General features: G+C 38.0%; 1 protein-coding gene across 1 annotated transcript; it reads right to left on the reverse strand.

The window, feature by feature from the left end:
* Positions 1 to 1,517: 1,517 nt before the first annotated feature.
* Positions 1,518 to 14,498, reverse strand: LOC141783270 (RING finger protein 145). Its single transcript, XM_074660468.1, has 11 exons — positions 14,216 to 14,498; positions 12,854 to 13,138; positions 11,761 to 11,869; positions 11,120 to 11,211; positions 9,817 to 10,058; positions 9,456 to 9,631; positions 9,224 to 9,364; positions 7,979 to 8,161; positions 7,026 to 7,173; positions 5,244 to 5,600; positions 1,518 to 3,199 (listed from the first exon to the last, which is right to left on the reverse strand). Exons 2-11 carry the CDS (start codon positions 13,020 to 13,022, stop codon positions 2,384 to 2,386), a joined length of 2,433 nt encoding a protein of 810 aa, XP_074516569.1. The 5' UTR covers positions 13,023 to 13,138; positions 14,216 to 14,498; the 3' UTR covers positions 1,518 to 2,383.
* Between the last annotated feature and the right edge of the window lie 73 nt (positions 14,499 to 14,571).

Genomic DNA, 14,571 nt, shown 5'->3' on the forward strand with positions numbered 1-14,571 from the left:
AAAAATATATTGTGCCATGACTTTTACTACCTTTGTTATATTAGTTATATGTCAAATAATTGGAACATATAGTAAACGCATTACAGTGTTTAATTAAAATATAATAAAATAAAACAAAACAAAACAAAATAAAATTAGGATGCGTTTTTATTATGTACAGATAAAAATGTAGCCAGATATTCATAACTTCAAAAATATAGTGTGCCATGACTTTTACTACCTTTGTTATATTAGTTATATGTCAAATAATTGTAATATATACTAAACAGATGACACTGTTTATTAAAATAGAACAAAACAAAACAAAATAAAATTGGGACATGTTTTCATTATGTACACGTAATCATAAATTCCAAAATATTGTGTGTATATTTATTGTGTGTGTATTTAAGAAAATACAGTGGTGGAATGTAACTAAGTATAACTATTCAAGCACTGTACAAATTTTGAGGTACTTGTACTTTACTTGAGTATTTGCTTTTCATGGGTTAGGGTTATAAATGCATTATAAAAATATTATAATGTATTGCAATAATGGGAATTATAAAACACTATGATCCTTGCAACAAAAAAATGTTAAGTATTATAATACTTGACCATATAAGTAATTATAAAATACTTTATAATGTGTTCTGATTATTGTTATAAATTATTAATAATATTTATATATTTTTATTTAAATAAATACATACATAAATAAATAATTAAATAAATTAAATTAGGATGTTTTTATTGTTATGTGCAGATGGAAATTCAGCAACATTGTCAGAACTTCAAAAATATTGTGTGTGGTGGTGGATGTAACTAAGTATATTTATTCAAGTACTGTACTTAAGTACAAATTTGAGGTACTTGTGCTTTAATTGAGTATTTGCTTTTCATGGGTTAGGGCTATAAATGCATTATAAAAATATTATAATGTATTACAATAATGTGAATTATAATACGCTATGATCCTTGCATCAACAAAATAAATGTTAGAGTGACCAGCAATTATGAAATATTATAATACTTGACCATACAAGTCATTATAAAATGCTTTATAATGTATTATGATTATTATTGTAAATTATTATGAATATTTATATGATTATAACGCATTATAGGTGTGTTTATAATGCATTATAGACACAGGCTTCATAGAACGTGTTACCGAAAATCCTTTGTACGTTACTAGCTGTGTGTTAGGGATTGCCAAAAAAAAGTTTAGAATAATCAATAAGTTTAGCAAAGACTTGTTTTAAGAAAATGGCCTACAACAAGTATAACATATAATACCATTTCTAGCATTTTAGGATGATTATACTTTACTGTAATTGTGTGTGAAATAATACAGTGATGCAGAATACTTTATCTCTGAATCAACATATCAGACAAAAACTTCATCTGTACTCTATTAGTTCACGGCTACAGAAGTAATATTCTGTTTAGACTTCACAAATCTGGCACACAGCGTCAGCCTTCCTGTGCATCTGTCATGAATTTATTCATATAGAAACTTAAAAATTAAAAAAGTACATGGTCACAGCAGTAATTTAATACTGGGAGACAGAGAACCTTTGCAGTACAAAAGGCTGATTCATGAGTAACAAAGACAAATGCTGAAGCTTTTCCTTCCTTGTCACATTGCTTTCACAAAAATGCAAAACATAAGAACGAGGAAACTAAGGCTGCAACTAATGTTTATTTTCATTATCAATAAATCTGCCAGTTGTTTTCTAGATTAATTGATTAATCGTTTGATCTATAAAATGTCAGAAAATAGTGACCATCCCAGTCCAAGGGGATGTCTCTAAATGTTAACCAAAGATATTCAGTTTAATATGATATAAAACAGGAAATCTTCTTTTTAATCGATTAGCAAAATAGTTGGTGATTGTTTTTCTGTCGATCAACTTATCGATTAGACGTTTAATCGTTGCAGCTCTACAGGAAACACTGGGGGAAAAAAGAGAATGAAATGCAATTTAATTTCTTTAAGCAAATATCTTTACTTGTAACCTGCTAGAATTTTGTAAATATTGATGCAAGATAATTGCTTTATAGTTACACATAATTTCTATATATCCTTTTACAATTTCTGTACAACGAGGGTATCATTTTTACCCGACACAATTTAGTCTCTATATTCAATCCAGATGCATGTTATCTGCTAAACTGAAGCACATTCATTACACTGTCTGATAAAAGACAAATGTTTGATTGGTTCACAGAGAGAAGGCAAATGTGTTTAAATCCCCATTAAGGAGGATCACCCTTTTACACCCTTCCAAGGCACTGATGCAGAGGGCAGTCAGTCACTGTTGTCTGTGTTTGTGCAAGAGAAGGTGGCGTCTGAGGAGGACGGCCGGGGGATCTGTGGGACAGTTCCAGCCTCTCTGAGTCAATCCGAGTCTGAACATGTGCCGTTACCTTTATGACATAGAGGGTCATCAATGCAGTCTGAGAGTTCTGAGTTTTCATAACATGATTTGACAGACTTTTGGCTGTCGACGAGGCTCACACCTGATGCCTCGAGATTTTTGTTTGATTCAGGTGAATCGAGGCCGTTCCATGATTTAGATGTCCCATCACAGCAGTCATGTTCACTGTTTTGTGGCACTCTAGGACAGAAAGTACTGCTGTCTTCAAGTTCTACTCCATTAGAGTCAGATTGGTCATTAAGAGTGGATGACGGCGGTGCATCCTCGCCACTCTCCTCGCCCTCGTTGTGCATGTTAGGAGAGGTTTTACCCAGCAGCACATGAGAACTAGAAATGTCCTCTGAAGAGCAGCTTGAAGCTGTGCTGACAAATCCAACAAAGTCTCCGCTGGAGCTGAAACGAAGACCATGGACGGCTTCCCTGTGAGCTTCAGCTGTTTGGTCTTTATCTTCTCTCCCACAATCTCCATCCTCAAAGCTTTTAGTCTCCTCATGCTCATCCTCGGCAGCATCAGGAGTTACAGCGTCGCTCTGCATCTCTTGGGTCGCGCCGTCGTCCCGGTTCTGATCTCCCTCTTGTTGTGCAGCCGGATCCAGCCACGCGTCTCTCTGAGCTGGATCTGCCGGGGCGTCGCCTGAAGCCGGGCTATGACCTGTTGGGGTGGGTCGGACCGTTTGGTGGCACATGGGGCAGGTCTCCTGCACGTACAGCCACTTGCGGAGGCAGTTGCCGTGGAAGAAATGTCCACAGTATGTGATCACAGCAGAGGCCATTTCCTGTGAGGAGGAGAGACATATTTGACTTGACAACAATACCTGTAGAACAGTATTTGGCTTAATGTAGTAGTAACATATCTATAATACTCTTACACATTATTTACATGTACAAAAAACAAGGAGAACCTACTGTATATAAACACACTATAATGTTATTATTTTGCTTTTGTTATTATTAGTGCTGACCGTTGCCATGGTAATCGACCTCCAATTTCTTCAACAATGAAAACATTTGTTAATTGCAGCCCTACTTTCAGCCTCAGCAGTCATTGTGCTGCTGTAACATGTGAATTTCCCCAATGTGGGTCAATAAAGTCTTTTATTATTTCCTCTTTTCTTGAAAAAGCAGCGTGAAAAGCTCTTAAACCAACAAACAGCAGGGTTTCAACATCTTCTCTGCAACTGTTGTTATCAACATCTTCTGTAGCTGCTCCCTTGACAATAAACTTGTCATCCTTGTAAAGGCCAAGGTAAAGAAAAACATCATTAACCGGTTTTAACAAAAAAACATGGCTGAAGGCCAAAGATTCGTCCCTGAACGGCCCGGGGAGAGGTGGGGCTTAACTGGAAAAACAGGATCAACATGACTTGAAGGTACACGCATTGTTAATAAGTACTATACCGCATATATACGCAGTAGTATAGGTCACATGTTCTGTCATGTGAACGTAACGCTGGGCAATACTTCCAAGAGTCACAAATTGTTTAACTCTATGTTGATATTGTGATGATATTTTGAGTATGAGTATATCGCTGGATAATGTACAGTGTGCCCGTTTGGCCACCTGTCTCAAACAACAGGAAGCACCGACTGTCCTCTTGGAACAAACCGTAGTCCAACTAATTCCTACATCACCGGTAAAGAACAAAAGCTAAACATTTAAGCAGGTCAAAACAGAGGCTAGGTCTGTTTAATTTGTTTTTTTGCTGAATCACTCTGTGTGATAACAAGTTGGACAGGTTTTTCAAAATAAACTGCTTGGTTTCGGCAGATCACAGTTGATGAGGGAACATCTTTTGATTAGAAACAAAAGAATTATTTACTCGTAACAATCTGCGAAAACATAGATCGGAAATGTCTTAAATTAGACTGAATGTTTTATTATGTGGCATAGGAGTGAACTGCAACACTGGAACAAAAAAAAAGAATGATTTTGATATTTTAGTAAGGAAAAGTCATCATATAGAGCTTCAATTCAAATAGAATCAATAACTCTCTAACTCGTATGGCAAGTAGAAGTGGGGGTGAACAACTAAACAGTGAGAAAACTTTAAAAAAAAAGTCTTATTTGAGCTGAGAAAGAAAAAAAAAACATTGTTTGCATAATTTTTTTACATACATAAATTTTTACATTCAATGCTTCTATTGAGATTTTCAAATAAAGCTTTGAATGTCTGTCGTCATATTTTATGACATCATCGCCCCCAAAAAATTGTGAAAAATAGATATTTTTTTGTTATTGTTGTTATATAAATGTAATTTATGGCGCTGTTAGATTGCTGCTACACCGCCCCGTTAATACATGTGTGTGCCTCTTTTTGTGTGTGGCAAGTGGGAGAGCAAACAGTTTTTTAACCACAGTGAAAATGTCGCTTTTGAAAGGCTAAACGCCAACAAATATGGACTGAAGCAGAATAAACAAAAAATGAAAAAGTTTGGAAATTATTTCTTTTCAATAAATGTTGACTTCAGGACTTTACAAAGCTTTGGAGTTATTGGAAATGTTTGGATCACTCGAGTCAGAAACAACTCAGCCACCACTGGAATCTAATTCTATAGTATATTACTAATACTAAGAAGTACCAGATTTAAACAAAATTAATAGACATGCATAAAAATAAAAAAGAAGCTGCGCAGAACTATTCTGTACAGCCCTGAAATTATGGCACTACAACTGGTCTGAAGCCAATAGACGATAAGTTAAAAACCTGAACCCCAAAACCTCTGCACACCTGTACTGCCTGCCCCGTTTTTGGTTTTGTGCAGACACTCTATGATCTTTAAAAACTGTATGTTGTGTAGTTTGTTCCCAGTGCCACTGACCTGGAAGCAGATGGAACAGACGTCGTTGTGCTGCTGCAGCTGTTGAGCCGTGGCTCTGGGGAGGGAGTTGATCTTCTTCGCCGCTTCCTGTCTGAGCAGGAAGCTCTTCCAGCCGGACTGAGCTCTGAGCCAGACGTTGAAGTACGAGTGGATGATGATGACGGAGGCGCCCATCCAGCTCCACTCGCCGAACAGCGACTCCCAGGTGCCGTACGCCACCACGCAGAGCGCCACCACGAACTCCAGCACCCTGCTGACGGCGTTCACCCAGTAGATCACTTCGTCCAGGCTCTCGATCGGGTCGCTGCGGAACAGCTCCACCATGAAGAGGGAGTAGATCAGCATAGTGCCTGTAACCTGCACAATTAAGTGATTAGTTGTCAACTATTAAATTAATCCCAAACTATTTTGATAATCGTTTAATCGGTTTGAGTCATTTTCTAAGAAAAAAGAAGTCTAAATTCTCTGATTCCAGCTTCTTAAATGTGAATATTTTCTGGTTTCTTTCCTCCTCTATGACAGTAAACTGAATATCTTTGAGTTGTGGACAAAACAAGACATTTGAGGACGTCATATTGGACTTTGGGAAACACCGATCAACGTTTTTGATGTGCGGTGTAGGCAGAGCTTTCCATAAAACAGCCAACTACTTATTTAAGTCCAGCCGGCTACTTTATTATATGAACTTTTTTGCTATGTGTGTACATTTTAGGAGCTCTAGCCTCCGCTTCCAAACAATGCAAGCATAATGATGATGATGATGGAAAAATCTGTCTATATGTGCCCGCCCCCACACGCTTCATGAATGTGTGCGCGCCAGGGTTGGAAATTAGCACCAGCCAAATGCTGGTAAAATATGCAAGTGGCTGCTGGATTTGGATAAAAAAGTTAATTTCCGACCTTGGAGAGGTTGTGTCCTTCTGAGGAGAGAGCGTAGAGACGTCTTCAGTGTTTGACAACTATTAGCAAAATAGTTGATGACAAAACACATTTTCTCCTTTACAATAATCCACCTCATGTTTACATTCAGGCAGGCAAACTCACTGAAATATGCAATAATTAAGAACAATGTATATGATGGAATAGTGGCATTAAAATGTACCAGAGGAACCGGATTTGTTCCCACTGGCTGGCTTCTCCATATCCTTGTGGAGAGCCCCGGTGTAGCGTATAGAGGGTATAAATAATTAACAGTATTTTAAGTGTGTCAATCAAACTGCCCACATTCAGGAAGTTGTCATTGATTAAACAGACTTCAAGAATAGGTGATGGAATAAGTCTAACAAATAGGACCTTTAGTCAGAAATAAATTAATAAAAATGTCAGCTATTCAAAACATGTGAATAAAATAAAGTATTTAATGCTAAAGTAAATTATTAGTAGTTATTTTACTTTATTTAGTTGTAATGGAACTTAAAGTTTCAGTGAGGAACTTTTAACTGGTTATGAAATCAATTTAATACTGATGCCTCTACATGACCGACATAAGTAAATGAGACCATCAGCAAGAAAATTTGCTATTTCTATACAGTTATTCTTAATGCTCGTCATCTGTGCCACCGGGCGTATTGGTGGGCCTGCTGGAGGTAAGGGAGGCACGGGAGAACCAGAACCAGGACGGTCAGACCCTGCTGCAGTAAAATGAGAGGTTTTCTACTCTGGGACTGCTCGGAAACACTACTGCTTCAGTCCAACACAAAATGAAAGTCCCTCATGTGCCACAAAGACTAACCCCGCTTTCCTCTCTTCAACATTTCACAAGAAGGACATATAAAGTCATACCTGAAGGGAAGTCAGCATGCAGCTGGACACCAGTATAAGCAGCCAGAAGTCCATGTGGAAGAACTGGGAGATTTTATAAGCCATAAACACGGGGAAAACCAGCAGAAGCAGACACATGCTGAGGCCACGGAAGTGTTTCCACGCACTCCTAGAAGCAGAAGCACAGGAGAAATGAAGAGAACAACACAAAATCCTTACAGAACTTCTGAAAGCGTTTTGTACTTTGTGCATCTAAAATATTTAAAGCTTCAGCACTCAGTATATTTTTGGCATCATTGGGCAAAAATGCCATAATAACCTTTCAGCATATTGTAATTCAAGTGTTCTGAGAGATAACTAGACTTCTGCTCCTCCTCATGGCTCTGTTTTCAGGCTTTAAGAAATCTAGCCCGTGAAGGGAGACTTTCACCAATCACAGGTCATTTAATTGAGAGCGTTCCTATTGGCTGTTCTCCAGTCATGTGACCGGAACTTGGCTTCCTTTAACAGATTTCACAATGACTGCCACGTCACAAACTTTTTCATTTTACAGCTAAACCGTGCACTACAAGATGATTCTGAAAATATTTGAGGAGAGAAATAGACATTAACATAACATAATATTGATTCATATTTGATCAGCGCTGCCTAGTTTGACCGTTTGGTCGGAGTTCGCGAGTGATTGACAGTCGGCTCTCATAGACGCTAGCTGGACAGCAGACCTCAGATCAGCTCTTACTGCTTGTTTTCCTCCGGTCTGTGAAATCTTGCAGATGCCGTTAGGAGCACCGGAGGACACAGAGGCACAAGATTTTTTTCAGGTTACCTGTTTCATGTACTACTGTCACGATATAGCAACCGTTTCATAAAAATAACTTTTTTTAAATCATATTTGCTCCAATCTCGCCTACTTCAGCTTTAAGCTTCACCTGCATCTCGCCAAAAGAAACTCTTTTAACCATTGTTGCCGTTACCTGTTGCGGGAGGCACCCAGGGCCAGAATGACTGGATCTGTTATTTCGATCATCGACTGAAGAGTTGACGTCACCACGATGAAGAGGATGATGCTGAGGAGGAAGGTGCGCTGCAGTGCCTGCATATCTAACAGGCCCGTCTGAAGAGCGAGGAGGAGCAGAGTGACGCCCTCGGTCACGCCTCTGGAGACAAGGAACGTAAGGAATTATAATCATGACAGAGCAGAAGTAACATAGCAGCACTTTTGACTTTAGACCTGTAATATATTGGTAATTTCAGCTGTTTTTTGGAAGACAACACATAAAGAAACAAAACAAAACTCTCTTCATATAAGTTTATTTTATTGTTTGCACTGTGCAACAGCTACATCACTTTTTCCTAAAATCTAATTTTTTTAAATTGCTTAAATTTGCTTTCTTGAACATCTGTGTGCTCACATTATATTTGCCTTTATTTACTGAATCACTTCACATTTTCCATAAAGTTTTATCTCTTATGAATAACACTGCTCTTTTTTATTATAAATCCTTTGTAATCAAAATGTCTGGAGAGAACTAAAATAATGATGCTGTTATAATAAGTCAATTAATAACTTGTCAGATAATCAATCAGCAACTTTTTTTTTTTTTTTACAATCAATTAATCATTTAAGTCATTTTTTGAGCATAAATATCCAACATTAACTACTTCCAGCTTCTAAACAGTGAGCTGCTTTTCTTTGTCTTATGTTACACTAAATATCTGATATTAATTATCTTTGAGTTTTGGACTGTTACTGGATGGGATTTGGGGAATTGTGAGGGGTATTTTCACAATTTTATGACATTCTATAAACAAAACAATAATCTATTAATCAATAAAATAATCAGCAATAATAAAATAATTGGTAGTTGCCACCTTAATGGTTACAGTGACAGTAATGCTGCTGTTGGGAAGTGAACAAAGGGAGAGAATGTTCTAGTTAACCTTTCCCTGAGCAGTTACTAGTAGTTTGTCTCTGGAAATCCCTTGCTTTCCCTGTGTGACTCTGGCGCCCCCCAGTGGTGACTGATACCATCAGACTGACACCATTTATTCATTTAATTGTGTCCAAATGAATAATAAGGTTCCTCCGTAACTGCTGGATGTGTAAATGATAAGCTGTTTGCTAACAAGTTAAACTTAAAGGGTGATAATATGTCAATGTTGTGCCACAAGTGGCCAAAAAAATGTGATGTAGTGTAAAACTGGAGACAACACCTCACCTGTGCATGACGTTCTCATTCTGAACAGCTACGTAACCTCCCAGGTAGCACTTGCATAGGTTGAGCAGTCCGAGAGCGAGATAGGACACCACGAAGGTCAGACCCAGAAGAGAGTACGGGGTGGCACAACACTCAGAAACACTGCAGGGTTCAATAAGAAAACACCAAATTATAAACAAAATAACGTCAGGTACAAACAGGAATAATAATAATCCACATGATGACATCCCACCTTGTGAGCAGGAAGAACATGATTCCCTGATGGCCCGCTGAGGCGTTGCCAGACATGGTGTCTGAGCACAGCTGGACGATGAACAGAACAAACCAGAAGACACTGAAGAGCACTGGGACGGCAAACTGGTTCCACAGAGAGATTCCCACAGCCAGAAGTCTGTACAGCTCGATCACCTGAGGGACAGGAAGCCAGTGATGTGACGACAGATAACCAAAATAACAGTAATCACACCCTTTATAATTAACTTTAAAATACTATAAATTAACTTTATAGTTGTCCTGCATTTAGGACATAATGGTCTACAACCTCCTCAGACAAACAGGACGCATTGTGAAAATACATTTCAGAATAAGAGTACCTCCAGCTGCAGCAGCTCTGAATAGGCAGCCTTTGCGAGGCGATATGGCACGAAGAGATGTGAGAGGAGGAACACGGTGATCCCCGCTGCGGTCAGCCCCATGGAGAGAGTGTTGACGGTTAACAGCGTGGCGTGATGAGCAGCGCAGAGTCGGGCCAGCAGTGGAAGCATGTGAGCGGAGAACAACCACACCTTTCTGGTCTTCATCAGGAAGGCACACAGCGTGCTGAGAATAATCTGACCTGAACAGAGAGAAACATCAGGATGGTTGTAAAGCTTTTACTCCTAAAAAAACTTATAGCTAGATACGGTGATCACGACCATAGATTGTATTTAAGGGAGACATTTGGTTTTGAAGGTCATCAGTTATCAGTCATTTCATGTCGAGCTGACTCAATGCCCTTCAATCATACTAGAGGTGGATCGATTAATCAAACATTTTACAAACTATCGTTATCGGCAGAACTGGGTTCCAATAGTGGCTGATGGCTGCACAGCCGCCACCAGTCACAAGAGGACGTACATCACTGTTTTGCATGAAGGCTCCATACACAAAGTCAAGGTAGAGGGGAAGAAAAAAAGTTTCTACCTCGAATATATAACTCAACACTTCCAGCTTTTTGCCCACGATACAAGACAGACAGACTGGGAGGAAAAGAAATCATTCACTAGGGCTGACCCGAATACCATTTTTTGGGCTTCGAAGCTTCGGTGAGTAATATTCGAAGGTATTCGAAGCTTTGCTTTGCGGCACGGCACAGCAAACTGAAATGTTCTTCTGTCTGTCTGTCTCCATTTCCACCATTTCAGTGCCAAACAGCAATATCCGTCAGAGAATAACTAATAATAATGAATGTTGAATATAATATAATAATGTTACGGGATTATTCCTTATTTCATGTGCTATTTGGGGATTTATACATTATTATTATATACTTATATATAAACAAAAAACAAAAACAAAAAAAACAAAGCATTCGAATGCTGATTTTGAGGTCGAATACCATGGCAATGGTCGAAGCATCGAAGCATTCGGGTTAGCCCTATCATTCACTGTTACTTTAACTTGTTTATCAATTTGACGTTCTCTTTTCCAAATGATCTGGAACTATCCATTTATGAAATAAAATCGTGCACTTAAGGATCTTCCTTACCCCGGGAATATGAACCAACATTAATGGTTTGTAAGAGTAGCATTTAACAATGTACAAGAAGCACAACAGAAGTAATACTGGCCAGTCATACTGTAAGCCACAGAACATCACCCATTGTAAATAAATAGAATATTAGTTTCAGGACTCACTCGTCATTGCAGAGACAAATCTGTTGAAGGCCAGAGAATCAAGGTACACAGCTCCTTCATAACCGTACTGGAGCTCCTCACGAACATAATCCCTGTAAAATAAGCAGAAAAAAAACAGGTTTTATAATTATAAAATCACTTTATGAAGTTTGTTTTGTGTCATTAAAAGAGCACACAGCAACACACACAATTGTCTGAGTTATCTTAGGCTGCATTTTGCTAACATTAGCTTGTTTTTTGTAGTTAGTACTTGTCCTTATTCAGAGGTACTTTGACTGTATTATCACAAAATCTAATACATAAATTAATTGAGCACTAAATGAGTAGATGCACAAACATTTGAGAGGAAAATAGTACCCTACCAAAGTATAATAATTCCTGAGGTGACAGTGATAGATCAGTTTTGCTCTTTTTATAGCAACAAGCCTTTAAAGAAACCGTTGGTTGTTCTCACGTTACAACACATGATGGAGTACTTCGTCTCCTAAAATTAAATCAGGCTGAAGGAAACTGGATACACAGAAGGGCTGAGGCTGCAGCCAAGCTTTGTCAGGAGAGAAAACTGATCCTGGTTCAATAAATCTAGGAAATCCAGTAGTAGTAGTAGTAGTAGTAGTAGAAGCAATAGTAGTGCATCTCACTTGGAAATTTGATGCCCCATGTATAGGAGAAGGGCGGCGAGGATATGGAGGTAGAGCGTCACAATGTGTCTCAATGGCAGAACCAGCACCACCACGTTTATCAGATGACCTGGAAGACAAATAGAAATACTCACATTATGTTTTCTGTGTTTCATGAAGCCAAGAGTGAAGATACTACTACTAGTAGTAGTAGTAGATACTCTTTGAAAAATATAAAAGATACACACTAGAAAGGCACACAAAGTGGATTCACATCTACCTCATGTCGTCAGATCTGCTGTTTTTAGCCATTTTTAATGTCTGACTAATAATGTTGGCAACGTTGACGTTAGTAATCAGACTGACTCAGCTGCCAAAAGACAAAAATTACACAACTACACTGTGGGCAACTCGTGGCTTCAACGAAAGATTATTTTAATCATTGATTAATCTGCAGTTTTGTCTATAAAAATGTTAGAAAATAGTAAATGTACTTGTTATAATTTTCCACAGCGTCAGGTGACGTCTTCAAATACCTTGTTTTGTCCAAAAGTCCAAAGAGATTCAGTTTATTGTTTTATAAAGCAGTGAAAAGCAGCAAATCCTCACATCTGACAAGCAAAACATTAATCAATCATCAAATTAGCTGCTGAATAACTTTTTGTCGATAAACTAATCGACTCGAACTCGTTATCCTTAGAACATTTTAAAAGGAAATTATCATCACATTTAATTAATGATGTCTAATTATCTTTTGATATGTTTTGATATATTTTCTTTTCTTCTGTACTGTTTTTTGTATGTATTTCATTGTTTTTATTGGATTGTTTTCCACTGTTTGGTTAGGGTTTTTCTGCACATTTTGTGTTCTTCTTGTTGTTTAACTTTTATTGTATTTTTAAAATTATATTAGTTTAGATCTTTCTTCCTTTTTTGTTATTGTTTTTTATTCTCCTGGGGTTGGTGGGGGGGTCCTTTGTATGAGCCTGTGGCTTCTTGACCTCTCCTGACACATTTCCTTTTTTCATTGACTGGATTTTGTGCAGTTTTATATATGTGCAAATAAATAAATACAAAATAAATAAATAAAAAAAGTCATGATTTGCATACTCACCAATGTAGTACATGTTCCAGATGACATATTTGTACTTGAAGAGCAGGTCTTCGTTTTTGGCCCTGAGGTGCTCCGTTAAACCGTCAATGTCACATTTATAGAGCAGGTCCAGCACCAGTATGCTCGGCACCCTGAGGGCAACGTTGGCCAACTCTTCCAGACGAGGCATCTTTGAAACCAACAGTGTTTGGGGAGGGGGGGGGGTGTGTGACCAGAGAGAGAGCTTGTGTGTGTGTCACATGCTGTTAGCTAACCGTCTCACTGCTCTGCTCGTCTTCTTGTCATCTGAAAAACACACACACACACACACACACACACACACACACACACACACACACAAAATTTCAATGACTTCCTCCACCAGGCCGCTGTTTAGCAGGAGGAAAAACTGGCAAGACCATTTTCAAAGGAGTCCCTTGACCTCTGACCTCCAGATGTGTGAATGTAAATGGGTTCTATGGGTACCCACGAGTCTCCCCTTTACAGACATGCCCACTTTCTGATAATCACATGCAGTTTGGGGCAAGTCATAGTCAAGTCAGCACACTGACACACTGACAGATGTTGTTGCCTGTTGGGCTGCAGTTTGTCATGTTATGATTTGAGCATATTGTTTTATACTAAATGCTATGTTAATTGATTTCCAATAATAAATATATACATACATTTGTATAAAGCAGCATATTTGTCCACACCCATGTTGATAAGAGTATTAATTACTTGACAAATCTCCCTTTAAGGTACATTTTGAACAGATTAAAAAATGGGCAATTAATTTGCGATTAACTATGGACAATCATGTGATTAATTGTGATTAAATATGTTAATCAATTGACAGCCCTCATTCTAATATATTATTTATATTGTGTATTCTATAGATATTCTATAGATAGATATATCTAGTTTTGATATATATATATTTACTGTTCCTGTGCAATGCCTGGATAACCTGCTTAATCTACCTACCTATCTATCTATCTAGAGGTGCAGGACTTAAATATTGCAGTTATGATTTGAGCTTTTTTTTATGTTAAATGCAGTACCTGTGAGGGTTTCTGGACAATATTTGTCATTGTTTTGTGTTGTTAATTGATTTCCAATAATAAATATATACATAAATTTGCATAAAGCAGCATATTTGTCAACCTCAATGTTGATAAGAGTATTAAATACTTGACAAATCTCCTTTTAAGGTACATTTTGAACAGATAATTAATATGTGATATGTATTTACAGCTTTATCGTCACATTTAAGCCACTAATCAACACCAGAGACGTGCAGAAGTTAGCTTGTGAATTAAGACATCGAATGACAAAGGTTTTAAGCAGCTAATGTGTGTAAAATGTTAGTATTTCACTCACTTTGCAGGGTGACAGACATCACTAGCTAGCTGCTGCTGCTGCTGTCTGTTAGCTCTCACAGCGACCAGCAACATGTTCTCCTTTCACAGCATCACGCTGATAACATGTTCCACCTAAACTGTAACCTTCCGTTCGTCAAAGATAGTTAGAAACAGCCGCCATGGAGATGGTTGAATTAAAGAGCTGGAGTTAAAGGAAAAGAGGAAAAGAGGATGAGTAGAGAGACTTCAGATGCAATGTTATGATTCCACTCGCTTGCGTGGCCATTTCCTGTTTACACGTCACAGCGGAATGAACCAATCAGGATCGGGTATTCTCGATTTCAAAATAAAAGTCAGGTTTTAGGATACTACTAC

This window comes from Sebastes fasciatus, chromosome 15 (assembly GCF_043250625.1).
Source record: "Sebastes fasciatus isolate fSebFas1 chromosome 15, fSebFas1.pri, whole genome shotgun sequence".
In the NCBI taxonomy this organism is placed as follows: Eukaryota; Metazoa; Chordata; class Actinopteri; order Perciformes; family Sebastidae; genus Sebastes; species Sebastes fasciatus.